We start from the raw sequence: 26,985 nt of genomic DNA, 5'->3' as shown, positions 1-26,985 counted from the left end.
CGACAAGGTCAATGGCAAGGTTATAAGAATGCCCAGGAAATAGGGAGGATATGGTTCTGTTTCCTGTTCTTCAAGAAGATTTATTGTACTCGTAGTAGTAGGCTAGACCAATGGCATCGACCTTGTCCTAGACCCTTACAGGCAAGGCTTTAGCGAGAAGGAGTGTGCTGAGATTCCTTCGGGTCTGGGCAACCCATGTTCACAAGAGGATGAAAGTATGGAATTTGTGGGACATGGTTCAGTGGAACCCAAGAAATCCTTCTTTCTTGATCGAGTTTCATCTCGCGAGGCAACACGCTGAGTTTGGAAGAATTCTAGAACGTGCGGCTCGCAGATCATGGGACACAATCGACACCAGTCAGTCTTGATGGCTCACACTCTTCGCCTCGAAATCCCTCGACGACGTCGTGGCTACTGAGGTCGAAGTCACTTGTTTCTATCGATTGTTGTTTCGGGATTTTGAAACTTCTGATGTAATGGAAATGTCCAACCGAGCATGCAGTGATCTACTCAAAGTCTGCTAAGTTGAATTCGATACTGGCCTTCGAACCTGACTAGGGAAGACTTGAAGCCCTCCGTCGAGTAACAGGCTGCGTGAGCCATGAATCAAAAGAACCGGGCCCACAATCCGCAGCTAAGCATACTGCAACCCCAAAAGTTCATCCTTCACCAGAATAAGGCTAGAGTCATCCCATCATTCGACCGGGACAGCCCCACAACATACTCAGTCGTCAAAGTGGAAATTCGGTGCCTGGCCTTGCCCATTTACATCCTTGCCAGCGATCGGCGATCGTCGCCTCAGCCGCGATGGAGCCGTTGCATGAGCCCGCAAAAGTTCCGGGCGAACCATCTCTCAGCTCATCAACTGCAGTCAAAGGATTCAACGTCGGGTTATAATTCCTGCCGACTCAAGGCACACCCACGAAGGATTCAATATTAGTTCTGACGGTGTCGTCAGCCAAGTCGACGACGAGGCCGTTTCCGAAAAGGCTGACTGGATGTAAGTGATCTAAAGTCCGGATGACTTCGCCGACTTACAAACGCACTCTTTCAGCGCGAAACTCGCCCTCATTCAACGCATGCGATCATGGAGATTGGTTTTGTTAAGTTACTCCGCAACACGGAGCTGTCCGCCGTTCTGCACGGACTAGTTCCCGTGGCTTGGTTCTTGACTTCCCTCCCAGCCTTTGTCGTCACCATCCATCAGCGACCTGGCCTTCGAAGATGGTTTCTGCTCCCTTTCAACATCGCCGGACCGGTTATCTGTTTCCTGCAGGGTGGAAGGCTTCAGGCAGGACTTGACTGGCTTTGGGCTTTCACGTCAATCATTTACGTTTTCCATGCAACTTCAGGCCTTTATCTTGAAAAATGGACTCTGCCTGTTACGGCATCAAGGCCAGGAGATTTCCCAGCAGAGAGAATCTACGCTTCAGTCAAGGCATGGAACAACCCTCGTCGACTACCGCTTCGACCGTCCCCACACCAACGCATCATTACTCTACGCCAGCGAGCTTACTTCACTTTTCGCAAGCTCGGCATAATCTGTATTCATTGGGTCATCTATCTTGTCATTGATGTCGGCACCTTATTTCTCCTACGACCTGCCCCTAGGGAATTTGTGTCACCGGGATACTTTCATTTCGCCCTCGACCGCGCAACTCTCTTGCGAACAGCCTACTGTCTCCAGTGGGCCTGGCTGACATACTTCATTCTCACCGTCGCGAACGCGGTCGTCGCGATATTATTCGTCAGCATCCTGCAGCTAGACGCGCCAGACGAGTGGCCATCCCTCTGGGGAAATCCCCTCAAAGTCCACAGCATCAGAAGCTTCTGGGGAGTATTCTGGCAGAACATCGGAAGCCCGTCGCAGTTGACATACGGGCGCTTTCTCACTCGGAACCTTTTCCGTCTGAGACCCAAGGGCACAGCAGAGAAGTCATTTCTTGCTCTCTTTGTTTTCATGGTATCAGGGACGATCCATGTTGCCACCAATTGGATGACGAGGGATACAGCGCCTGTTGAAGACACCTATGGGGACATGGTTTTCTTACTCTTTAACTTCGCGGCTGGGTTGTTGGAAGTTTTGATGCAACAAGCTGTCTCTAGCAGATTGAACATCAGCAGGGGCAAAGATAGACCGCACTCGATCCTTCGCAGAACGTTTGGTTTCTTCTGGGTATTTGTTTTCTTTTATACTATTGTACCCCCTTGGCAGTTCCCTTACATCGAAGCAGACCTTCGACGCCGCTTTGTCCCTTTCAAGATGAACATTCAGCTTGAAAGACCTCAGATACCATAATCATTAGACGGTCAACCTTGCGGCAGATAAAGAGAATACAGTGATGAGCCAAATGATGAAACTTACCACCAATGATGAAATGACCAGTTCTCCTATCTTTTAGATGTACCCAAGCTCCTCCATAGCCTCCTCCTCCAGTCGAGCATCATCTTCAGGCTTGAACACCTTGTCAACATTTTCCGGTCTCACAAAGCCATCCTGGCCATTCAATCCCCTCACAAACTTTTCTCTGTCCAACCACTTCTCTTGCACTCTATTACCCACATGGAAGCCCTGGGCATTCTTTCTCGCCGCATCCGTAAGGACAATGGCTCTGATTAGCTTCTCCTGGCTGCTCTCATTTCCAGTGGGATTCTCATGCACCCACAGAAACCGGTGCGTCATATCCTTGTACAGCTCGTACCAACTCGCGCACCGGTTCTGCAACCCAAGGAGAGTGTCCTTGATAGCCGTCTCATAGGCGAAGGGGAAGAAACCTGCAAAATCAAAGTTGGTAATGGCCACAAGCTCATAGCCTGGGCCAAAATCAACTTGCCGTGGTCGCATCAGGATGTTACGAGGTTCGAGGTCGTTGTGGCAGAAGGCGCTGGAGTATGTTAGGAGGGCCAGGTTGTCTGGGGTGAACTCGACCTGGTGGTGAATGGAGCTGTCCTTCTTGAAATCGCCGTCAAGAAGGATCGAACCGTCGTTGGAGGTTGCGAGCTCGTACCTAGCGTTTCCTGGTGAAAGTCTCTTCGTTAGGAACGAGGCCATGTCACTGAACCAACCCACTTGCGAATTGCCTACCGCAGGTATTTCTTCCATTTCTTGTGTCTGTAGGCCATTCTCGGAAAGGATGACCCAGTCCTCCATGTCGAGATCACCAAAGTTGATCTTCTGCAGCTCTGACATAGCGTCGATGATGTCCTTCATGAAAGCTTTCTTTACGACCGGGTTGAATTCGTCCCAGTACTTCTCAGTGGGCACAGCGTCTTGATAATGCTGGCTAAGGAGGTAGTGAAGCTGAAGACCGTCTCCGGTGCGCGTAGTCCCGGCACCCCAGACCTTGGGCACGAGTGAAGGCAACTTCCGATGGGCCAGCTTCTGGAACGCTGCCGAGCATAGGAGCTGGTTATTCCGGCGGGGCTTCTCGATGCGGGCCATGAGGTGCGTGGGTAGTCCGTCCGGGGGCTCTTCGCGGTCGGTCAAGTCAATGACGAACTCGCAGGTGTCGATGGTGTTGAAAATGATGGTGTGCCTTGGGGAATGCTGCCAGTCGCTGCCGAACATTCCTTGAAAAACGGCAAGATCGGGGACGATAATCTGCTCGCCCATATTGTTGTCAACGTGAATATAAGGCCCAGTGGGCCCCTCGACTCTCGACTCCATAATTTGGAGGTTGGAAAAAGGATTCTCGATATCCCAAGCCATGGAGTCAACGGTCCTGCCCCGGGCAGATCTGCTTACGTCCGTGAAGCCGTAATCGGCGAATCGGCTGGAGATGTAGGAGCCTTCGCTGTCGCTGTCACTTTCGAATCGGTAGGCCATGATGAAATTGGCGTGTGGGTAATTCCGATACACAATGATACAGGTAGAGGTTTCTATGTTTGGGGTTGGAGACTCACCGCGTCTAAGGATGGTGTTGGGGTCTTCGTGGAGGTGATGAAGGGCTCAAGGTTGGAAGTGTTTGAATTGATGATTAAATTGAATCTAGAGGGTACTAGAGTTTATACTGTATTTGTAGACTGCTACTCACGAGTGTTTGGGGGGTACCTGGAAGGCTGTTGTCAAAGTCCGGGCTGTAACCTATGCGCAACAATGCCAGGTGTTCTTCACTTGAACAATGCAAGGGTCTTTAGCATTGCGACTAAGGCGTTGAAGGCTCTGTTGCCAACCAGACTCAGTAGATTTCATCCGCGTGTATCATACGTTGTTTGTTGTCGGTCTTTGTTATTTTCTGGAGATAATTCGAGTTGGTTCAACACAATAACTCGGGCCTTCCAAAAGACAAAGAAGCGAGTCATCTGTTCTGCAGTAGTACCTTAGGAATGGCACTTATGCTACGATTACAGTTATCAGTGGTTACATCAGTCTGAAAAGAAGCCTGGATATTCCGTGAGTTCAATGCATACCTAGTAGGCTGTCGAAGACGTGTCGGCCACTTGCAATTGTCTGAAAATTGTGACATCGAAAAGCTTTTAGGTCAGAGTGATGTTTCATCAATTTGGTCATTGGCTTGATATTCTACAGTAAATGAGACACTATAGAATCTATACAAGACTGACAAACATTCTATCCATTTTCTCCGCAAGACCGGTGAGCCTAGGAGTGAACTTGCCGTACTTCCTTCGTGATCATCGCCTTCCTCACCGAGGGGACCTCTCGGTCAACACGTTGGCCCAAGCTTCTGCTCACCGAGCCCCCACGAATCCTGCCCCACCACACCTCGCGCATCCAGTGTCTTCCGTGCTCCTACCTCATCTCATCTCAACTCACCACCAACCTCATCCTCCAACATCAACCACAACCGCCGCCATGGACACCTCACGAGACTCCTCCAACCTCCTCGATACACACAACCGTCTCATCGCAGACGTCCTGTCGCGCTTCCGCATGCTCACCATGCTCGCGACAATCCAGGCCGAAGGCGAGCGCAAAAACGCCGAGCCGCAGACCGTCGCGGTGACGGGCATGTCGATGCAGATGGAGTTTGAGGGCCTGGTACGTCAATCCCTCTCTCCTCCCCTCCACGCATCCCAATTCCCAGCCCCTTTTCTTCCCAATTCCCTTAACGAAACAAGACGAAGACAGGAAAAATATCTATTGACGCCAACCCCCACAGCACACCTCAGTCAAAGACCTGCTCGCCCTCTCCCGCCGCCTCAAGGAGCTCTGGCTCTTCGGCAAGCTTGGCGCCGGCGAGAGCGACGCGCGCATCCAGGCCGACAAGCTGCAGGCCGACGTCGTGCGCTGCGCGGAGATGCTCAACGCCATCCAGGAGACGCGGTACAGCGGGCTCGCGACCGCCGCCGGGGGCAAGTGGGCGCCGATCGGGAGGCAGGATGCGGCTGCTGCTGCGCCTCCGCCTGCTGCGGCGCCTGATGGAGGAGCTGCGGCGCCGACGCAGCCTGGTGGTGCCGGTGCTTCGTGAACGCGGAGGCAGAGTGGAAGTTACGGAATTGATGCATTTTATTCGGCGTTTGGGGGTTGACTTTGGGTTTTCACATTGCGATAGGACTAGCTGATACCCACGAGGACGGGGAAAAAAGAACTATTGATGCTTCTTGAAATTGGTCTACCGTGTCGGTTTTCTCTTGATTGTGATGCAACGTCTACTGTATACAACGACCAACAACGACAAAGAGGCTCGTTTAGCCCTCGCCGTTCTCGGGGTCCTCATCCTCGTCACCCATCTGCGCCTCCAGCGTCTTCTGCTTCTCCTCTCCCTTGGCAGTCATGATAGCCCCGGCGTCAATGCCGGCGGCCGTGAGCCAGAGGAAGTAGTCGGACTTGAAGTTGTCCACCTGCTGGAAGAAAGTGTGGAAACTGTTTGACACGCGATCAGTAAAGTTCGTCGACAAAATTGCCCCGACTCGGTGTTGAAAACTTACACATTCTCCTGCTCCTCCACCTCGAAGATGCGCTGGTAAATCTGCTTGTCCTTGAACGCCTGCAGCTTATCGTCGTACTTTGTGAAGTCGATCGTCTCCTTGCCAAAGTTGTCCTGCGCGCGGCGGTTGTACGCGTCGAAGACGGGGCGCTCCAGCAGCAGGCCCAGGCCAGGCGCCTTGGGGATGGCGATGCGCGTGGGGCCGTAGCTCTGGCGGACGCGCTCGAGCGGCGTGCCGCAGCGCACGACGAGCGACGCCATGCCGACCATCTTGCGGATCTGGTGCATCATGAAGCTCTGGCCGTGCACCTTGAGCGACACCCACTCGGTGTCGCGGATCTGGATCGGGCTCATGTTGACCTTGAACGACTTGATGTGCCGCTTCGCCGAGGGGTCCTTGAAGGTCTTCTGGACGGTGTAGTTGTGGAAGTTGATGGTGCCGCAGTACTCGTTCAGCGCGGCCTGCAGCTGGTTCAGCCGCTCCGGGGTCACGCGGTACCGGCGCTTGGCGTTGATGTAGGCGGCCTTGATGTCGCGGAGGGCGAAGTCGACGGGGGTCAGGTCGCGGTTTCTAGGCTTGAGGCTGCCCTCGGGGACCTCGGCGGGCGCCTTGTCTTCGGCGGGCGCGGTCTCTGCGGCGGGTTCAGGGGCGGCAGGTTCGGCAGCCTTCTCGGCGGGCTTGACGTCGTCGCCCTCGGGCTTCTCGTCCGCGTGTATCCTCTCGAGCACCTTGGCCTTCGTCTCGGGATCGAGCTTCGCGAGGATCGGCTTGATGTCCTTCTCGTCGACCTCCTCCCAGTACTTGATAACATCCGCCAGCTTGGACTGGAACTCCTCGTAATGCCCGTGCTCCTTGGCCTTCTCCACGAGCTGCTTCCACAGGAAGCTGTCGGGGTGGGGAGGGAGCAGGCAGTACGTCGGCATGAGGTACTCGTACCACCTCGAGTCGCAGGTCTGGTAGCAGCTGAAGGAGTTGTTGGTGCGCTGGATGCCCCAGACGCGGATCTGCTCGGGCAGCGCGGCGTTGATCTTCTCGACTACGTCCTCGTCCTCGATGATGAGCTTCAAGCTGATGACGTTGCCCGCGGCGTGCACGCCCTTATCGGTTCGCGCGCAGCGCACCAGGCTCGACTTCTTGTGGTCGTCGGCGTTGGCCTTGGAGATGGCGCCGGCGGCGACGAAGGCCTTGAACAGGTCGCCCTCGATCGTCTTCTCCTCGTTGTTGATCTGCATGCCCTTGTAGCCGGTGCCGGAGTACCCGACCATGACGGCGACCTTGCGCTTCGGGCGGCGGGCCTCGGCGGCGATCTCCTCGGCGGAGAAGGGGTTGACGGTCTGCTCGGCCTCGCCGTCCTCGTTCACCTTGCGGCGCTTGAACTCTTGGTACTCGGTGTTGCGTCCGCGCTTGTCGGTGGCCTCGCGACTGCGCCGGCATTCTCGTCAGCAAGACACGGCCAGTAACACACATTGGGGCGCGAAAGTGACGGACAATTCGCGGTAAAAGATGTTCAACCTACCTCCAAGACGACCTTCCCTGCTCTTGCTTGCGCTTCGGGTGCCGCTTGTTCTGGTTGCGGCCTCCGCCACGCTGACGACCGTTCTGGTTGCCATTACCGGGCGCAGAGGCAGCCGGGGCGCTGGCGCCGGAATTTGAGGGATTGTCTGTCGCCATTGTCTGGTTGCCGTGACGGACGCTCTCATCGTCCGGACGGTGTAGGTGGAGTGGTTTTGCGCGCCGGCCTGCGACAGAAGGCTTCATCCAGATTTTTTTTTTGGGCCAGCTGCAAGGCTGCACTGCGGAAGGTCCGTGTGGACCCTTGGAGGTGCGGGGCTCTTCCGGCTGAACACCGGTTGGTGGACCCCACATAGGTCACTTAAGCCTTGCCACTTTGGGACTAGAACGGTTCACGGACCATTTTCAACTTCTGGCATCGTCTTGGTGTTTTTGCGATCGAATTTCCTCCAAGCCAACATTTTTGGCAATGCAAGCAGAGGCAGACTCGGCTGAGAGAAGCAGAACACAAAGCTAAAGACTATCATCACAGATCAGGCACGAAATGCAATAAATACGTCGATTCCTCTACCTTGAAGCGAGGGCACTCTGTCAACCTGTCCAATCGACAATGCGTACGTGGGGCAGCAAAAGTGGGTGTTCTCGGACAGAGATGGACGCTATTGGTTCGCATTCAGTTCCGCGCATTCACGCCTTCAGATGGCGGTTTCGGTCTCGGTTCCCAACATCAGTATGCGAGACTCTCTGATCTTTAAAGGCACTCAGCGCAACATCTTCCGAGTCCACGTATTCTACAAAGACAATTCCTCCCAGACCCATTTCCTCCAGCTGTCGATCTGGTTGAATCGGCTCTCTCTCCGCGGCAACCTACACACTAAGAACTACCCAACATGCGGAAGCACAAGAAATCGCGGCTTGGATGCAGAGAGTGTAAGCAGAGGAAGGTTAAATGCGATGAGACCAGGCCATCTTGTGTCAAGTGCCGAACGGCGGGAAAGACGTGCTCATATGTCGGCATGCAGAGTAGCCTGCCCGTTCCCCCAACTTCGTCACACCTCTCTACGACATCATCTCCAGGTCCCCAGTCGACTCCAGACTCGGGAGCCTCCCCGTACGCCTTTTCCCCGGCAACGCCTTTATCTGACTCTATTGTCTTCACTCCATCTTCCGCCGACACTCCTGCCTCCATACCATCCCTTCAACCACCGACATCCGTACCATGTGTCCCACCAGATACCCTCTTCGCAGAAACCTACAGCCTGTTCCACCTCGACCTCCTGCGCCACTTCCAGGGCCCCCTCACAGAGGTCACTGTATCAAGCCAGTCAGAGACGGAAATCATTCTTCGCGTGACCTGCACGCAAGCCTTGAAAGCACCCTACCTCATGGATGAGCTCCTCGCCTTTGCCGCAGCACACAAGAGCACTGTCTCTGACGACCCAGAGATGAAAGTTCTCTACCAGAACGAATCGACCCGCCTCCAGAGCCGCGCCATCAGTCGACTCGGAATCACTAATGAGGACGTCACTGAGGACAACTTCCTCGCCCTGTTCTCCTTTTCCATCCTCCTCGGCCAGCACGTCCTCTTCGACATCTTCTCCAACGCCTCCTCCCTGCCCGGCGTCCTGGACAAGTTAGTGAATTGCTTGGAACTGCACTCCGGCATCAAATTCATCGTTGCCCAGTCCATGGTAAGATTCGGGAACATGCTACGAGACTTATTCCCCACGGACCCCGTCCACTTCCAAGTCGATGTCACGTCATCGTCTCACGGCACTGAGTGTGAGGACCTTCTCCGGCGCCTCGAGGAAAGCGAGCTGAGTGAGTCTACCAAGAAGGTGTACCTCGAAACCACCAAGATCTTACAGTACCTATTCGACACGGTGCATACATCGGAAAGTCGTCGCTTTGTCGCCGTTCAAGAATGGCCGGTGCGCATAACGCGGGATTACATATCCCTGCTGCAGCAACGACGCCCCGAAGCGCTCGTTATCATGGCGTATTACGCGGTCCTGTTGCATCGGGCAAGGGACTACTGGGCCGTCGGAGACTCGGGGAGATTTCTTGTGAAGACCATCTCAAATCACCTCGGGAGTTACTGGTCTGAGTGGCTGGAATGGCCGAATCAAGAACTTGATATGCCATGAGGTCAACTACCAATTACCTAATGCGCCAATACAAAACATTATCGAAGCTGTGATCAAAATCCGCAAAAAGCTCTGCCTTCAGCGTAGCTCGAGGTGTCTAGGCTCGCTCCGCTTAGACGCAGCGGCGTTTTCCGACCCAGAACAGGACCAGCACTTCTCCAACGCGGCGTCGCCACAAGAAGCAACGTATTGAGCCTTTTGCGGGTAAGGACACAAGATACGGTTCTGAGTCTCATCTGGGCCGACGTTGAACTTGATGGGGGTCTTCTCAGGCGCAGTGCCCTCCTCAACCCAGTCGCGCAGCTGCTGGAAGAGGTTGTTCGGCTGCCCACTCTTGCCGCCAAAGCAGTGAGCCAACCCAGGGGCCTCGAAGTAGCGGAAGAAATCTTGGATGTCCGGGGTCATCCTAGCCACGGCGTTGTAGTACTCCTCCGTGGATCCAGGCGGGATTACAGTGTCTGCCTGTGAGGAACCTGTTAGTATAGATATGACCACAAGACCTTGAAAGGCACATACCAATCCATGGAAAGAAATAATCTTGCCCCCAAGATCACGGAACCTTCTCAAATCCGGATCCGCAGACTCCACTAGCGAAGCATATTGCTGGCGCCCAGAGCTAACAAGCGCGTCAAACTCCTCGCGGCTCAGATGCCCGATATCAAATGCAGGATCCTTGGCCACAAACAGCTGAAGCCACAGGCCTCCAAGCATACTCGGCACGCCCACACATCCCGTCGCATTGCAACTAGTCTGCACAATGCTCAACATCCCCGTCAAATCGGTCCCCGGGACCAGACCGCCGTAGTACTTCTTCGCAGAGTACCCATGCCACGTCGCATTCGCCACAACCGCCGCGGCCCTGCTCACAGCCATCTTCGTCCCATTCGTCTGCGCGCACTCCACCTCCCGCCCGACGACAGAGAAGGCGTCAAACTTGGCCAGGCACGCGTGCTGGTCAGTGACAGCCCCGTCGACGACGCCGTCCAGCCCGTCACAGGCAGCGAGCGCGGCGGCTGAGAGGGCGTCGAGCTCGCAGGGGTAGGGATACTCGCCGAGCTCATTCATGAGCTGCTGCGGCCACTGGGAGAAGGGCATGAGCTCGTTCCAATGGATAGCGGGCGCGCCGGCAGCGATGCCGTCGTAGAGGTCCGGGTAGCGCTGGGCGATCATGAGGCCCTGGCGCCCGCCGTTGGAGCAGCCGTTCCAGTAGGAGTACTTTGGATCGCGGCCGTAGAAGCTCTTGATCAGGGACTTGCCGATGATGGCCTGGCGGGTGATGTTAGTGATTGAATCAACAACAACAAGTAGCTATGCAGGTAGAGTCACCTCATCGTTCAAGGAGACGGAAGCCGTGTTCTGCAAGTTGTACAGGTTAACGTTGCCGGGGCTGTTGAGCGCCCACGGGGTAGGCTCCTGCGCGTCCCCGAGGCCGGCGTCGGTGGTGATGGTCGCGTACCCGTCCGCGATGGCGCCCTGCATGCCCCCGTACGTGAGGAAGAAGCGGCCGGCGACCCAGCCGCCGCCGCCGATGACCTGGAAGCGCTCGTTCCAGTCCAGCGGCAGCCATGCCTCGGTGATGACGTGGTCGTTCTGGCCGGGGTGCGTGTAGGCGATGGTGACGTTGCAGAAGGAGACGTTGTCGAGCGTGACGGCGGGCGCGACGTAGCGGAACGCCTCGGCGACGGAGGCGCTGTAGTTGGTGACGAGGTTTGCGTCGAGGGAGAGCACCTCAGCGCCGAAGAGGGAGGGACTGAAGGTGCTGGGGACGCACGACTGTGCTAATGAGAGGTCCATTGCTGGGGATTGATCCTGTGGCTCGGTCTATGGATCTAGTTGTCGAGGTTGGTCTTGTTGTTCATCATGAAGGAAGTCTTCGGCTTCTGGCTTTATATCCATCGTTGCGATGGCATAGCCTCATGCGAACTGCAGCAACGGCCGCCCATGTTACTTCGCATAGGTAGGCGTGGAATACAAAGTAACGAGACAACATGTTCCACGAAGGATTCGGTTAGGTACGGGTAAGCTTGTTGTTCCCTTGCATTCATTCGGTGGGTGAGTCACCCGGTCACATCAGGGCTTTCAGGGGAAGCTGTTGGGCAAAATTTCCGGTGTTGGTTCCCGCGTATGTAGCTCCTGCCGATCCACTGTGGACCTGTCGCAGTCGCTGTAATGCGATTCGCTCAGTATGAGAACCCGATGCGACGCTTCTGCTCGCCGTGCTGTATTTGGACAATAGTGGCTGTGGGGGAATAAGACGGGCTGTTCGTGTAAGCTTACTTACATGCTTGGCCTGCGGGCTGTTTGTCGGCGTACTGGACTTGGAAGTGAGATGTCCAGAAGCATTATTCAATGGAACGGTTTGATTTAGAACGTGGGCTGACGAATTCTTGATTCATTGACAAACATTTTGGTGGTTCTTGGGACTTTCTTGACTGAGTTTCACTGAAGTTCAAACACCCAAAGTGATATTCATTTCAACCATCTATAACCAGAACTCTCTTTAACATCCAATCATGACTTTATCCCCTTCCTCCAAAATACTACGCAATCCTCCCAGACTCATCCCTAAACCTTCACGCTGTTTCTCAACTCCACACTCTCCATACCAGAAACCAAGTCATTCGCCGATGAAGTTGGCACCCAGTCGCCCTTCCTACCCACAGAAGATGGGAACCAGTACCAAAAGGTCCCCATCACCGCAAACATCGGCATCGAGTCAAAGATATACAGCGGCCACTCATTGCTCAACAAATACCCATCATTCCCCATCACAAACTCAATAATCCGAAAGACCGATCGCGCCATAATCAGCCCGCTCGCCCCGTACAGCATGCGCAGCGCCTGCTCCCATTTGACGTCCGGCCCGATCTCGTGATAGCCCGGGTCCTTCTTCATGCGCGAGTGGAACGTCCACGCCGTCGTCCAGAACACGCCGAACACGCAGATGTGGAAGACGAGCCCCGCGACGACGATGCCCTGCGCGATCTTGGCGTACTCGCTGACGACCATCAGGCCGGCGGCGGAGCCCTGGATCGCGAGCGCGAGGACGTCGCCCGCGACGAAGACCTTGGTCAGCCGCGAGGGCCGGATGATGGCGTGCTGCTCGCCGTTGACGATGCGGATCACGCGGCCGAGCGTCATGTAGATGGACGCGGCGAAGAGGACGGGCGCGAGGAGGATGTTGTTCTGCGAGGTGACGAAGGGCATGAGTTTGCCGGTTTTGTTGTGGGCCACGGCGCGGAAGACGTAGCCGAGGAATTCCACTGTGACCATGGATGGCTGGTTAGCATTGAGCTTCTCCTGTCTTGCGAGCCATCTCAGCTTTGGGGGAGCGGTTGAGCTTACTGTAGCCGCCAATAGCCATCGGGATGCAGAACCAGGCGCGAGTTTTCCAAATCTTCCACATGTATGCAAATGTGGTCGTGAGAAAGATGATACAGAAGATAATAGCTGCTGGGACGGATGGAAGGTATTTCCATAGATAATAGTTGCCTCTGAAGGGTTCAAGAACAGCCATGGTGCCGGTACTGAGGAATCAGGGTAATTCTCTGGACAACTATGGAACAAATTGCGTGATGATAACAAGACCGAAATGGATGAATACAGGGTTCAAGTCTAGAGAAAGAAAAGGTTCAACGATTGGAATGGTGATATGAGCTTGAGGGGGGGGAGAGTTCGAGCTTCAGAGGCAGGCCTCTTCACGAGGATATATGGATTTTCGTACAGAGGAAGGCATGTAGTTGACACCCTCTGACACTGCAACATATCCCATCACGAATTGTTACATCCTTCTGAGATTGGAAAGTCGGTTTGATCTCTTGCGCGTATCCAGCGGATCTGTATTGTAGAGATCGAATCCAGACCAATCGCATTCGTCTGTGTGCGAGAGGGCCCGCTTCAACTGTGGCTTGGCTCCTGGCGGACCCGGGCTTCATGCACCACAGGACGCGCAATGTTACAATTCTGTGAAGTTGTGCGATTGACTAGGTTCAAGTCTCAATGCCGATCTATTCTGTTCGCTAGGTATTGTAACTCATCACAGCTTTGAAGGCTGTTGATCTCCGTACTGCGCCACTCTCCGTAACGGCGGGACTTGCTTGAACCAATCAATGTTGGACCAGTCCGAGAGCGCGGAACCGCAGCATTCAACTGCCGGTCTGTTGACAATGCTGAAATCAAAATCGGTCGGTCCAATTTCGGATTGAAGTGTATCACTAGAATTAGATTCTTGGCTTTCAGGAGACATCATGGCCTACCTAGTGATGTGGATATCATTAGGAAAACGTCTTTGATCCGATCTACACAAGGACTACTCTTGGCTACCGCGATTCGATGTTCGTGTTTATAAAGCCTATCGATCGCAAGAGGATTCGGGACTTGAACTCGTAATTCTTCACGAGTCTACTCCTCTAATAAGTCATACGTTCACTAATATTACCTCATTCATTATGATCCCTTCTCTCTTCAACAGCACCGCGCCGCCTAGCGCCTGCTCTGCCGCTCTCATACCCTACCCCGATCTATTTGGTGCCGAGTTTCTTTCTCTTCAAACCAACTTTGTGGCCAACCATTCTCAAAACGTCCCCCCTGGATACTACTCCAACCACGGCTCCGTCAACGTCCAGAACGCCAACTTTTGCAACGTCACCGTCACCTATACCCACCCAGGCCAGAATGACACAATCAACGTACAGGTCTGGCTGCCCTCAGACACCTGGAACGGCCGCCTCCAGCACATCGGAGGCTCCGGCTGGCAGGCGGGTCTGCACCAGGCCGGGCTGATGGCTATGATGGCGTCAGTCGGCGAGGGCTATGCCACCGTTGGAACCGACGGCGGCTTGGGCTCTGATGTTACCCCCGTCAACTGGGGCTTGCTCAGCGAAGGAAACGTCAACCTCTATCTCTTGCAAGATCTGGCGTCCACCACGCTCAACGACGCGGCCGTCATCGCCAAGAGCGTCATCGGCAGTTTCTACAAGACGCGGCCCAAGTACTCTTACTATACGGGCTGTTCCCAGGGAGGCCGCCAGGGTTTCCAGCTTGCGCAGCGCTATCCTGATGCGTACGACGGCATTGCTGCCAGCGCTCCGGCAATTAATTGGAACCAGTTTGTTATGCAGGGTATGTGGGGTATGTTCGTCATGGATCAGCTCGGCGAGTATCCTCCCGCATGTGAGATCAATGCCATCACGAGCGCGGCGTTGAAAGCGTGCGATGGAGCCGACGGTATTGAGGATGGTGTGGTATCCGACACCGACAACTGTGATTTTGATCCTGCGACTGTGGTTGGAAGTACAGTCAACTGCACTGAGCTTGGATTGGAACGCAAGGTCTCAGCCGCCGCAGCTGAGATAGTTCGCAGAGTTGTAAGTGGTCCTTTCTGACACTGGTAGAAGAAATCATCATGGCTGACTTGCATCACACAGTGGGATGGCGCGAGACGAGCCGATAACACGACCATTTGGTTCGGCCCCTCAAAGGAGGCAGTCCTGACCGGCTCCATCACAGATGTGGCCGTCGTCCCGACGACCTGCACGGCCAACGGCACCTGCACTCGTGGATCATTCGAAATCGCAGACGACTGGCTTAAGCTCTTCCTCCTCAAGAATTCGAGCGTTAGCACGGAAAACATGACCCAGGCCGAGTTCGACGACCTTGCCCACCTCTCAGTCCAGCTCTACGAATCCATGATGGGAACAAACAGCCCCGATCTTTCGAGGTTCCGCGCCCGAGGTGGCAAGCTTGTTGGGTACCACGGAACGGTCAGTTCTTCTATCCCAAATATCTGATTCCATCTACTAACTGTGCATAGACCGACACCTTGATCCCCGTTCGCGGAAGCACGCACTACTACGACTCAGTCCTGGCACAGGATGCGCATGCGGATGACTTTTTCCGTCTCTTCCTGGCTCCTGGCGTGAATCACTGCTTCGGCGGTAACGGAGCGTATCCTGCTGGCACATTCGATGCTATGCGCGAGTGGGTCGAGAACGGCGTGGCTCCTGACACGCTGATGGCTTCGACTGTAGGCGTCACCCCGCCTTTCAAGAGGCCTCTGTGCCCGTACCCGAAGAAGCAGGTCTATGATGGTGTTGGTAACAGCACTTTGGGCGAAGGCTTCTCCTGCGTCTAAGCTGGGCATGATCTCCTGCAGCGTTGAGGCTATCCAGTGCTGGTAACCAAACGCCGGGGCTACAGAAAACCATCACATAGTTCACTTCTTTTGTACAATTTGCATAGTTTATCGAACTAATAAATTTGAATCTTCGGGAGTCCCCAAAATGAGACTGCCCGTCAATTGAGGTCCAGTTAAGAACCTCAACGAAGATGATTAAATCTGTCAGGGCAAAAGCCTCAATCTGAAGGCGAAAACAATCCCAAAACGAAACCATTACCCGCTTCCCTGATCCCTAACCCTGCTACCTGCTCCCAACATGAACAATAATCTTTCCCCTGGCTCTCCCCTCCCGGAGCTTCTTATAAGCGCTGGGCACGTCATCAAACGGAAATGTCGAGTCGAAAATTGCTCTCGCCTTGCCCTCTGCCATCCACCCACCAATCCGACCAAAGAACTCGCTATCGTTCTTCTGATGAACGAAATAGAAACCTCTGCATCCCATAATCGCAGGGCGCAATTGTCTGCTGAGATTCGAAAAGATGCCAGAAATCGACAGGTCTGCGCCAACACCAACCAAGACGAATGTTCCCCCTGTCTTCAAGTAGTAATTGCTGTGGTCGTAAAGCTCCGTGGTGCTGCCCACATTGTCGATAACAAGATCAAAGACAGGACCTCGCGCCTTCAAAGTCGCCACAACATCTTCCGTCTTGTAATCGATAACTTCGTCGGCGCCGAGCTGTTTGCAAAGCTCAACGTTTGCAGTGGAGCAAGTCGTGACGACCTCCGCGCCCAAGGCTTTGGCAGCTTGGATACCCCAGGTCCCCGTACCGCCACTTCCGCCGTTGATGAAGACCTTCGCGCCGGGCTGGAGCGTGTCGGGCATGAGGGACTGATATGCGGTCGTGGCGGCCGTCCCAACTGCCGCCGCGTGGTCTGGGTCGACCTCCTCTGGCAGAGGCGCGACATTGGCCATGGGAATAACGGTGTACTGGCTGAGAGTACCCCTCTGATTGATCATTGCATAGCCGCCGAAAACAAGCTGTCTTTTTTTGAAAGTGGTATTCGACGGGTGTGTGCCGACAACGCGGCCACAAAAGTCCATCCCTGGGGTCGCAGGGCGCGATATCAGCAGGCGGCCGATGAGAGGTGTTGCGGGGACCTTGTAGTCGGCGGGGTTGAGCGATGCGCTGATGACTTCGATGAGTAGCTCGTCCTGGCGAAGGGAGGAGATGCTCGGTACGGGCGCGTCCTTATTGAGGGTAAGGCAGTCTTCGAAGTTGCCGTTGACGGCAGAATACTGCCAGTTCTTCATTGTTTCCGGCATTTTCGCAGCAATGTTGTTTGAAGTCTTGAGTGTAAGAAGCACGAAATCCCAGAGATCAACACAGAAATTGGTGGAGTTTATCTACTCCCGCAGGCAAGACGAACTTCTTAGCGTGGTAGTTCAAAGAGGAAACAAGTTCCGGTTATTGACATTTCCGCAGGTGCGGGGCTGCTTTGCGGAGCGGAGTTTGGTGTTCGGACGGCGACCCACAAAAAGTCCCCGGCGTTGCACCGGCTCCGATCGACTAGTCAGCCCCTTTTCGGCCAAAGATCTAATCGCACCAACCGAGCGGAGATTTCCGGATCAGAAGGGAAATGCAACTGGTTGAGATCTGAAGCCCAGGCAGATACGAACGGCAAATGTTGACGGACGCCACCATATCAAGCTGGAATGTTATTTCCGATGATACCGATGAGATACGCCTCTTTCGGGCCGGGACCTGTCTCACTTCCAACACTATGTGAGACTGCGCACTGAAATATTGGAATGTGCAAGTGGACCATTTTCGTTGGCCCTTGGAAACCAAATTGGCCATTCTGTGACGACCAGACACGTAAGTAAGCAACCGGCAGCCTACTTCAGAAGCGTGGTGACAGCTCTCATCCCTTTTTCACAACGTCTGCTCTCTCTTTGCACTACCAGTCTCTTCATTACATAGTATGAGACGGTCTTCATGTCGTTTTATATCGCCATCACCGCACAAGATACCGTCATCTAGTCATCATGCAATCATCTCTTCTGCTTAGTGTCGCCTTCCAGTTTGGCCTCATCTCCCTTGTCAGCGCTCAAGCCCTCACACCAGCTCCAGTCAGCCCGTTTCAGTATCTCGGCTGCTTTTCAGCAAACTCGGTCTTCAATATCGTCTATCAAGCTGTCGGCGGTGGCAATCCGGGAAATTGTCAATCTAGATGTCAGGCTCAAAACCGGAATTTCGCAGCCCTCATCGGCAACGTCTGCTATTGTGCCTCGGCTGGAAATCAAGCACCATGCAGTAGCTCCGCCGCGGCTGATAGTAACTGTCCCTTCCCTTGCTCAGGGGCCCCAACTTCGCCGTGCGGCAATACCGGCGCCAATCCATACTTCACGATATATGGAAATCCGCCACCGGCTGCATCCTGCCCGTCACCAACCAGTTCCACCTCATCCCTTCTGACTTCGTCGTCATCGTCTTCATTGTTATCTTCGTCATCATCTTCTTCATCGTCATCTTTGTCATCCGCGTCTTCATCGTCTTCGTCGTTGTCCTTGTCAATCTCTTCTTCAATTTCGTCGACGTCATCGTCAATATTCTCATTAGCATCTTCGTCCCCCGCTTTATCTTCGTCTTCATTGACATCTTCATTCTCGACGTTCTCTCAATCTACGTCTCCGTCTTCGTCACCATCCTTTGCTAGTTCTACTGGGTCACTCACAACATCCGGTACCTCTCCCCTAGCATCATCCTCAACATCATTCTCCAACAGTTCCACTAACTTGGCGGGGTTCTCTTCAACAGGAAGTAGCACTTCTAGGACGTCCGGAACGTCCAATTTAGCTTCTGGCACAAGCAGCACCTCCAGCATCCCTGTGTCTATCTCAACAGGGGGCAGTTCGGGATCTGCATCACAGTCCGCTTCTTCAGGGTCGACGACCCGACAGTCTGGCACCATATCGACAACCGCAACTTCGGTATCTGCAGGTTCTAGCAGCAGCCCCAGTTCTACCAACACCTTGAGCCCCCTCAGTACCTCAACCAACAGCTCGGGACCGGCTCCGCAGTCAACGTCATCCAGTACCCTGCCCCCAGTCATCCCTCAGACGTCGACGGCTAGTTCCGGAAGCGAAACCGAGAACAGTACACAGACAACCAGTAGCTTGACATCTCCAGCATCATCCAGCTTCGACCTTGGCTCATCCACAAGCTCAACCAATTCGCTTGCGTCCACTTCAACCGGCGAAGTTCTCATCGAAACTCCGCTGGTATTTACTATTATTCCACTAGCAACAACTCCTACGCCAAGTTCCGGTTGAAGGGGGTCTGATGCTTGCTTGGGTTTACCCTTGTTAGGTCTAGGGAGTCAGAACAGTGCTCTTCGAGGAAGGATATTCATGGTCAAGTCTTGGATGGTATAGAATGTAGTGACGGTTATGGATACATCAAGCCGTTGAGTCATGTATACTAGGTAGTTTTCTAGTGTTCATCATTCCTGGCTGCATGTTGGATCCATCGGTTGGAAGTGAGTGACGTTCATAGCAGGGAGCTGAAAGAAGCGATATGAGACCTACCAGACAAGCACGTGGGTTCAGGTACGCATCTCCAATTTTTAGGCGAGTTTAGCTTCACAAGTCTTCAAACGATAATTATGATTGTTGATTGCCGTAAGAGATATGTCCGCATTCTACTGAGGGGGTTCAATCGTCCTCACTGTACATCATGCAAATCAGCCAACCCCGGCTGTTGATCGGGAGCGCATGGCCCCCTAGCATTTCCAAGCTCACATCTCACAAGCCATCACTTGTAGCCCGTCGTGGCTCTCTCCAACCTGAATTACGTGGTGAGGTAATATACAGTTCCTTGCTGCCATCCACAACGACGAGATCTCCGCTGTAACTTCATGGTCAGGCGTTTACTGCGAGGCTGAACCTAGGACAGCAACTTAAGTTTGACTACAACACTGGAGCTCATGTAGCCTTTGGATCGGGCTGAACGCGTGCGGCTTCTTCGGCATGCAACGTCGATGAACTCTCAAAACATATGTCGATGTCACAATGCTATTAGTAATCAACCATGTAGCAATCGAATACAGACATCCTGGGAGATCACAGGATTTTACAACATCAACAACAGTGAAGAGGAAGATGAGTCTCGGGCCTTCCTCGGCTCAATGAGATTCTGTCAGTTGAATCTCGAATGAAACCGGTTTGGCCCACTCACTTACTTGCATGGTATGAAATTGTGCACTGAGCTGCACCATGTTCATTTCTCCGGCAGCATGGTAATCCCCATTGAGCCTCTCATTGAGCAACTTGGCATAACACTCGCCGATCATTACTATGACACCCTCACCCAAATGCAATACTCAAAGCCAGAAGTAACTCAGACCCCGTATCCACCGCCAGCCGTCCCACTGGATACGTGGCCTGTTGACGATGGTTCTCGTCTGTGGAATCCACCAGCTTCCAAAGACATGTTGAGCCATGATTAGCTGGGGCGTGTCTGTGTCAAGCAGCTTCTGCTGATACTGTGATGTCTCGTGTTTTTGTATACTGTGTACAGTCAATCTGGGTCAACTTCGTTTTCGTCGTTGTTATTCGGGTCAATCGGTTGATTTTTCGTGATTCTTTACCGTAAGTATGTACATGTCTGGTACAGTTCGTCGTCTAATGCTGTGATCGGCAGGAGTTGGTTAGCAGAGGGCAGAAAAACGACCCAAGGCGAGTCAGGCCGTTGTACGAGAGTCCCACCGTCCCACGCCCTCGCAGCCACCCCGGTCCCGACGATCCCCGTCAGCCCCGTAGCCCTACCCCGCCAAAGGCTCCGTCCGGTATTGGAATACGCCCGCCGAAAACCAGCCCCCGTCCGTATACCAGCTGCCCAAGGAGAACTTCTCCTTTTGTCCCCGAAGTCTCCTTAATCACCGCTGAATACATGCAGCTGTCAGTTGCCAACCCCAACATCAGCCTAGCGCCCCAGTCTTTCCACGTTCATCCATGAAATAGACCAGCCCAGATTTCGTGTTCGTCTCAAAGCCAACTGCGCCCTATTCCACGCACCATAATCTATGCATTTACAAGGATCAACGGATCACGCCCAGGGGCTGTAGACTCTACCGCCGGCCCGCCATAGTGTTACAACCCGCAATGCAAGGATGACAGCTCGATGGCCCACAAGGCGTGGGGCGGCTAGACGAGCACAACAACATCCACAGCTTGAGTGAATAGAAACGCCAAGTACCAAGAGGTGATGGAGCCTCTTTCTACCTCTTCAGCCCAGCCATCTTCCCTGTGGGGGTCTTCCGAGTCTCCCCTTTGCGCATCGCGATCCAAGAAACGGGAGTTGTGTCTTAGAAGGCAATTTGATTGATTGAAACATCAATCCACTAAACGCCGGACTGTCCGCATGTTTTTCTCGATGTTGCCAGTGCATGGCTTCCCAAGACGAACGATTGCAAGATCTTTGGTAGATCGCGATCAATTCACCGTCAACTGATTTAGAGTTTACATCTCAACGGCCTTGCATTAGTCCTTGTTTTCTTCTTCCAAGTATTCTACCTAGCATGGTTGTGACATGTTGAAACTTGAGATGAACGCACAGCGGGTCGCATCGGTTTAGGATAGCGGAGTGTCCGCCCGAATTCGAACGAAAAAGCCGCGCTCTTGGCTCTCATCTTCTTGTTGTCTCATTGCTGCCTCCTATCGAAGGACTTCGGACCTCTGTATTCTTCCGTGATTCTCGGTTGACCCGACTGAGTGAACCCTGCACGCATTCCCACCTCGCTTAGGTGACCCATGACTCTTTCATGGTTGCAACTCGTTACGAGTGCCTCGGATACTGTTTACCCTCCCACCTCCCGGGTGGAAAGTTTATTTCTACCTTGGTTCTGATCAGTGATCAATCTTGGCGCAGAATATGAATGCTTTGCATGTCACATCACAACTCGTAAGGCTAGCTATCTGAAGGCTGTCTATGGTAAACAGTCGCGATGTTTAGTAGGCGTCTATCGAAGCATAAGGTAGACATAATTTTTGATAGTGTTGCGGAATGCCTTGAAAACTGAATATGGCTGGGTTCAAAAGATAGAAAGTAAACTGAGTCTCGGCATTTTGTTGCCTTTTGGAGAAACCAACACCGAGGTCACCAGCCCGCCACATTGAATGATAAAAGGCCGGTGCCAATTGCACAGCCTGGTAAACTTGCTGGATTTAAGACAGCCATGCTTACACGTGCGAAAAGACGGCAAATGCAGTTCTCATGTCTTTTTATCAGTACATTTGTTCTGATACTCTAGCCTGACTACACATTGCTCTGTGTTTCCCGAGGAGAAGACATCTGTCTATCAACAGCCGTGCCTCGCCAAGTCCTCTTGAACAAGCTCGGCATCCTCATCACCCCATGCATGCTTCCCTTCAACGCATCTGATGAGATCGATGGACCTATCACTTCTCGGCTTGATGCTATACGGGAAGTCGACCGGGCGGCAAATTAAGCCGCTCGTAGTCTGGATCTTCGGCGTAATCTCGTTGCCCGACTCGTCAACAGCCTTCTTGATGTCGAATGTCGCCAAAAGACGTGCAACGGTGATGAAGAGACTCTCATCTGCCAGAAAGCGGCCAGGGCAAATTCTGCGACCGTACCCAAAGGTCTCGTCAGTAGGGTCCGGCTCATTGCGGGGAGCCAGATACCGGGCAGGGTCAAAGGAATCCGGCTCCGCATACGTTGCAGGGTCGTGCAAGAACCACCAGATAGACGGCAGCAGATATGCACCCTTGGGAATGTGGTACCCTCCGTAGGTAATGTCTTCGTCAGTCCGGTGAGCTACGCCCAAGGGCGCAACGTGCAGCCAACGGAAGGATTCCTTCACCACGCCATTGACATACAGTAAGCGCTTTCGGTCTCCAAACTGAGGTAGGCGGTCTTTTCCGACAACGCTCTCGATCTCCGCCTGTGCCTTCTTCTGAACATCGGGAAAAAGGATCATAGCCAGAATGAAGCTGTGAATGGCCGATGCAGTGGTATCGGCACCACCACCGTACATGACTAAGGCTGTCTTCTTGATGTCATCCTCCCAGTGCTCGTTCTTGGCCTCGCCGGTGGCAGTGCTCTCTTGCTCAAGAAGTGACGAGACAAACGACCGTTCGTGAGTTCCACTGGCCATCCTCTTCTGAACGAAACCATAAGGGACATCCTTCGTCGTCTCCAGGAGCTTGCCCCACTCTCGGCCCTGCTTCTTGAATGAAGTTCCTGGCACGCCTTCTGGGAGATGCTGGAGGAAGGGGAAGATGTCCACTGCCCAACCCAGAAGAACGGTTGCGAGCGCAAAGACATCCATGGTGCGCTCGATCAGATGCACCAAGGGATCACTTTTACCAGGCGAGATGGAGTAGCCATAAGTGATTCGCAGAATGATGGCACTGGCCTCACTATGAGAATGAATTAGCGACAGGTTCACAGGCAAGCCGCATCCAATGGATGAAGTCTGGGTGGCTGAGTAGACTTACGTCTTGATGTGTGATACGAGGTTGGCGGGGTCATCCAGCACACGGAGAAGGAAGCGGTGTGACTCTGGCTCAATGTTGTCTCTGTACCGGGCTGCTACGGCCTTTGTACCGAATTGCTGGTGCACCAACTTGCGGTGCCGACGAAATGTCCCGTCATATTGTTGGAGGTTCAGGAGCGATGCGAAGCCGCAGATATCTGCAAAGCGCATGAAAGGGCGCCCTGATGTCTTGGTTGAAGACTTCACCAACAGGTCATGTGTTGCCTGACGGTCGTGAAGGATGATGATCTTCTGTCCCAGAATATCGATGGAACTAATGGGTCCATAGATGTCTTTGAATTTCAGCCAATGCTGGTACTCGGGCGTCCCACTCGGGGGTAAGTCTCTGAGATTGCCGACGATGGGAAGCGGCTTGGGTCCGGGCGGGAGATTGGAAGTGCCCTTCCCCCGAAGATAGAGATAACAGAGGACACCTAAGATCCCCAGTGCAATGGCCGGCAACATCTTGCCGTCTGTGTCTCGTTTCTGCCGCGAGAATCAGATAGATGACGGGTGTCGAAAATAAGAGAAAAGGCGACAGAGTGAATGCCACCAGACAGACGGGACTGTGGGTTCCATTTTGTTTACACCCCGTTTATCCGGCCTCTTATAACACAAGTCCCGTTGAGCCCTAGGGCAGGTAGTAGTTTGTAATCGGCCACGTCCGTGGGGGTGACGGAGACTCTCGTGGGCTGATATGCCGCTCTCCCTCGAAGCATTCTCTCTCTACTGCAATCACCACGTATTCCTTTACACCCATAAAAGCAAGGGTATAGCGTGACAGAAAATTCACCGAACGATATTGCAATTATGCTACGACAACATGGAGAACAGGAGGCAGTGACACGTACCCACCATGAGCGGAGCTTTCACTTCGTGGGGCAGGTGGCAGCCCTGGCCCACGCGCAATCTATTCCGATGCTACCTGAACTGACTCTTCAAGATCCAGTGAATCGGACCCTTGAGTTTGAGACGCATACGGCGGATACTTGTAGACCGCTGTTTGGTTTCCGATCGAATGGACTGATGTTGATGGGCCATATCGGATAAAACACAAATCGTCTGATGCATCTCGTCGTGGTTCGTCTCATATCATCGAGCTCAACCACCTCTGACGTCTTTTCACCTTCAATTGCATTATTGTTCAATACGTAATTATGTCATCGCGGGAAGTCTTTCAACTCCGTCCCTTGGGTTGGGAACAGGATCCTGAGGAGGAGAGATTCAAGCTCTCTGTTCTTGATCCTACGCCTCAAGCCGCGTACAATCATTACGCACTCTTCTTTCGCTTGGACGACGCGAAGAAGAATGACGCTGTCGAAATTCTCAAGGCTGGCCTGCAAAGGACCCTCAGCCAGGCGAGATACATGTGCGCTACTATTGAGCGAGACCCCCAGGGTGGCTACTCCTTTGTGAAAAGGAAGGAGTCCACAGTACAGTTCGTGGTTCACCGTCTGGATCCCAACGGTAATCATCCATCTTTGGACTCTATCGAGGCGTCCTACTTTTCTGGAAACAGTCTTGGAGATGTCAATCTGTGGAGTAAGTCTCCCGGCTCACTACTGTCATCCTCAGATGACCCAGATTATCCGTTGAATCTTACTAACGTTCCTCTGTTTAGGCATTCCTGAGTTGACATGGGGAGAAAGGCCTGAAGCCGACCCAGACTGTAGCCCAGTAGTTGCAGCATATCAGATCAACATCATGGATGGCGGTCTGATCTTCAGCATGCACAACCACCATTACTCCTGCGATGTCATGGGTTGGGCCAACTTCACACGCCAGCTTGCCGAGAACTGCTTCGCGGTCTCCAACTCAACAGACTTCCTGTCGTGGAATCCCGCATGCATCGACGCATCGCGCTTCACCAAGGATCTACCGGCGGAGAATCTCGTGGACGGACCCGCTATTCCACAAATGCACCCCGATCATAAGGAGCAACAAGCGGTGCTGTTCCATTTGCCTAAGAGCAAGGCTGAAGCACTGAAGAAGCTTGCAATGCCAACAGATCCTGCGTCGCATTGGATCTCAACCTACGACGCCACGTGTGCATACGTCTGGCGTATGCTCACGAAGGTTCGCGCTCCGCTCCATAAGCCGGACTCTTCCACACCCCTCTGGTGGGGAGAAGCTGTGAACATGCGGCCCCGACTGAGCAACCCTCCTGTCCCAGAGCGCATGATGCGCAACGTGGTTGCGGGAGCTTTCTCGGACACTGCTCCGGTTCCGCCTCTGACCGTTGCCGATGTCGCCTCAGACGCTCCTTTGTCGAAGCTTGCGGGCTATATCCGCGCGTTGACAGAGAGCTGCAACGAAGAGCACTTGAAACGTTTGATTGGCTTCATAGCACCAATCAAAGACAAACGAACAATCAGCCTGCGCGTTGATGCTCACCCGCCGATGAGCATGTTCGTGACTGATCATCGCCCAGCGGATGTCAGCGGCTTTGACTTTGGGTTTGCCAAGCCCATCACGCATCGTCACCTGTGGGGAGGTCACAAGACTGCAGGTGTAGTGCTCATCTACCCGCCAGTTGGAGGAACTGCAAGTGCCGATGAGGGATTCATGTTCGCGATTACTATGGAGAAAGAGTTGGTTGCCAAGTTGATGGAAAGCCCGGAATGGACGGAGTACTTTGAGTACCGCGGGATTGATTAAAGTGAGAATATCAGTATGCAAGATTGAGTTCGTGTTTGTACAGAATCAACAACTATAGTGGTGCCGCGTTAAGTGTTATGAGGTTCGGCACGAGCGGCGCGATAAGCGCGCTAGTCGCGCTCAATGTTGCGGTGAACCCTGAAGATGCACATCTTCAACACGAACGCTTCAACTACCGTTTGTTTCTCTTTTTAGACTTCATGGTTGGGAAGGTACAGATTGCGGCAGTTAACTGCCAGCTTGATGCTTCATCTACACAACCCTGGAGTTCCCAGTAACGTGGTCAACGTCTTCACAGTAGTACATGTCGATCACGGATGCCCCGTAGACGCCCCCACTGTATAAGCTACGTCTCTACACCGTTGCAAGTTAGACTGATGTTGATCCCATTTTCCATTACCGAGTCATGCATTAAACGGAAGCTTCGTGCGCTAAGTTTATCCTCTTATGAGCTATGTGGAAATAAATGGCGATTTAGATTAATTTCCAAGTTTCTACCGGTAGATACTGGCTGGGGGTGGAGTGTAGGCCTCGCTGCTGCATTATCGAGTCATGCCCTCATACGAACATGGGGGCTTTGGGACCAGGTCCGGGTGTGTCCGGCAGCACGGAGAGACCCCTAATGCTTGTATTGTACGTTGCGCAGGTTTTTGTGCCCCGTACCGCGTCTCGGCCCCGGGGCCCCGGTGCCCCGGCGACACCCCCCGTTGACCCGCCGACCCTCCCCCACGCCTCCGTGCCGCCTTGGCGCCCAGACGAGACGATGCGATCGTTTCGTAACGTGGCCATTGCTACGTCCAATATCATTTCTGCAGCATTCCCGGCCTCGGCAATTACGGGGCGATGGAACATCCAACATTTCGACTTCAGTGGATTTGGCATCGAGGCGTACGAGGTTATTCCGTGTTGCCCACCTTCCGCGTGTTCGTGAAGACGCACCCAACTGAATCATGTAACTAAAGACGGTGAAGAATTCGTTATCACACTGCGTGGAGACTGGTGATTTGACAACAGGACTTTGCTTGAAACGTGGGTTATCAGATTCTTTTCTGAATGAGGCATGTACCTGCCGAGATGTTGCCTTACGGGTGGGTGCAAAAC

General features: G+C 53.5%; 11 protein-coding genes across 11 annotated transcripts; 5 read left to right on the top strand and 6 right to left on the bottom strand.

The window, feature by feature from the left end:
* Positions 1-2,398: 2,398 nt before the first annotated feature.
* On the bottom strand, positions 2,399-3,826 carry COL26b_012327 (uncharacterized protein; the record flags this gene model as incomplete). The annotated part of the gene is made up of 1 exon (XM_053184972.1): positions 2,399-3,826. The coding sequence occupies one exon, from the start codon at positions 3,824-3,826 to the stop codon at positions 2,399-2,401; it is 1,428 nt and encodes a 475-aa protein (XP_053031111.1).
* Positions 3,827-4,813: 987 nt separating this feature from the next.
* COL26b_012326 (uncharacterized protein) lies at positions 4,814-5,429 on the top strand (the record flags this gene model as incomplete). The annotated part of the gene is made up of 2 exons (XM_053184971.1): positions 4,814-4,999; positions 5,121-5,429. The coding sequence occupies 2 exons, from the start codon at positions 4,814-4,816 to the stop codon at positions 5,427-5,429; spliced, it is 495 nt and encodes a 164-aa protein (XP_053031110.1).
* Positions 5,430-5,649: 220 nt separating this feature from the next.
* On the bottom strand, positions 5,650-7,560 carry COL26b_012325 (uncharacterized protein; the record flags this gene model as incomplete). The annotated part of the gene is made up of 3 exons (XM_053184970.1): positions 5,650-5,824; positions 5,890-7,311; positions 7,406-7,560. 3 exons carry the CDS (start codon positions 7,558-7,560, stop codon positions 5,650-5,652), a joined length of 1,752 nt encoding a protein of 583 aa, XP_053031109.1.
* Positions 7,561-8,291: 731 nt separating this feature from the next.
* On the top strand, positions 8,292-9,548 carry COL26b_012324 (uncharacterized protein; the record flags this gene model as incomplete). The annotated part of the gene is made up of 2 exons (XM_053184969.1): positions 8,292-8,424; positions 8,650-9,548. The coding sequence occupies 2 exons, from the start codon at positions 8,292-8,294 to the stop codon at positions 9,546-9,548; spliced, it is 1,032 nt and encodes a 343-aa protein (XP_053031108.1).
* A 78-nt stretch (positions 9,549-9,626) lies between these two features.
* Positions 9,627-11,342, bottom strand: COL26b_012323 (uncharacterized protein; the record flags this gene model as incomplete). The annotated part of the gene is made up of 3 exons (XM_053184968.1): positions 9,627-10,010; positions 10,065-10,814; positions 10,875-11,342. The coding sequence occupies 3 exons, from the start codon at positions 11,340-11,342 to the stop codon at positions 9,627-9,629; spliced, it is 1,602 nt and encodes a 533-aa protein (XP_053031107.1).
* A 771-nt stretch (positions 11,343-12,113) lies between these two features.
* Positions 12,114-13,065, bottom strand: COL26b_012322 (uncharacterized protein; the record flags this gene model as incomplete). The annotated part of the gene is made up of 2 exons (XM_053184967.1): positions 12,114-12,811; positions 12,894-13,065. The coding sequence occupies 2 exons, from the start codon at positions 13,063-13,065 to the stop codon at positions 12,114-12,116; spliced, it is 870 nt and encodes a 289-aa protein (XP_053031106.1).
* Positions 13,066-13,996: 931 nt separating this feature from the next.
* COL26b_012321 (uncharacterized protein) lies at positions 13,997-15,681 on the top strand (the record flags this gene model as incomplete). Its single annotated transcript, XM_053184966.1, has 3 exons — positions 13,997-14,914; positions 14,975-15,310; positions 15,361-15,681. The coding sequence occupies 3 exons, from the start codon at positions 13,997-13,999 to the stop codon at positions 15,679-15,681; spliced, it is 1,575 nt and encodes a 524-aa protein (XP_053031105.1).
* Positions 15,682-15,967: 286 nt separating this feature from the next.
* On the bottom strand, positions 15,968-16,990 carry COL26b_012320 (putative secondary metabolism biosynthetic enzyme; the record flags this gene model as incomplete). The annotated part of the gene is made up of 1 exon (XM_053184965.1): positions 15,968-16,990. One exon carries the CDS (start codon positions 16,988-16,990, stop codon positions 15,968-15,970), a length of 1,023 nt encoding a protein of 340 aa, XP_053031104.1.
* A 986-nt stretch (positions 16,991-17,976) lies between these two features.
* Positions 17,977-18,384, top strand: COL26b_012319 (uncharacterized protein; the record flags this gene model as incomplete). Its single annotated transcript, XM_053184964.1, has 2 exons — positions 17,977-17,981; positions 18,027-18,384. The coding sequence occupies 2 exons, from the start codon at positions 17,977-17,979 to the stop codon at positions 18,382-18,384; spliced, it is 363 nt and encodes a 120-aa protein (XP_053031103.1).
* Positions 18,385-22,026: 3,642 nt separating this feature from the next.
* COL26b_012318 (uncharacterized protein) lies at positions 22,027-23,691 on the bottom strand (the record flags this gene model as incomplete). The annotated part of the gene is made up of 2 exons (XM_053184963.1): positions 22,027-23,110; positions 23,189-23,691. 2 exons carry the CDS (start codon positions 23,689-23,691, stop codon positions 22,027-22,029), a joined length of 1,587 nt encoding a protein of 528 aa, XP_053031102.1.
* Positions 23,692-24,383: 692 nt separating this feature from the next.
* On the top strand, positions 24,384-25,884 carry COL26b_012317 (uncharacterized protein; the record flags this gene model as incomplete). The annotated part of the gene is made up of 2 exons (XM_053184962.1): positions 24,384-24,768; positions 24,848-25,884. The coding sequence occupies 2 exons, from the start codon at positions 24,384-24,386 to the stop codon at positions 25,882-25,884; spliced, it is 1,422 nt and encodes a 473-aa protein (XP_053031101.1).
* Between the last annotated feature and the right edge of the window lie 1,101 nt (positions 25,885-26,985).

The sequence above is a fragment of the Colletotrichum chrysophilum genome (assembly GCF_026319265.1).
Source record: "Colletotrichum chrysophilum strain AFK26 chromosome Unknown scaffold_171, whole genome shotgun sequence".
NCBI classification, from domain to species: Eukaryota; Fungi; Ascomycota; class Sordariomycetes; order Glomerellales; family Glomerellaceae; genus Colletotrichum; species Colletotrichum chrysophilum.
This window is presented reverse-complemented; position numbering and strand designations above follow the sequence as displayed.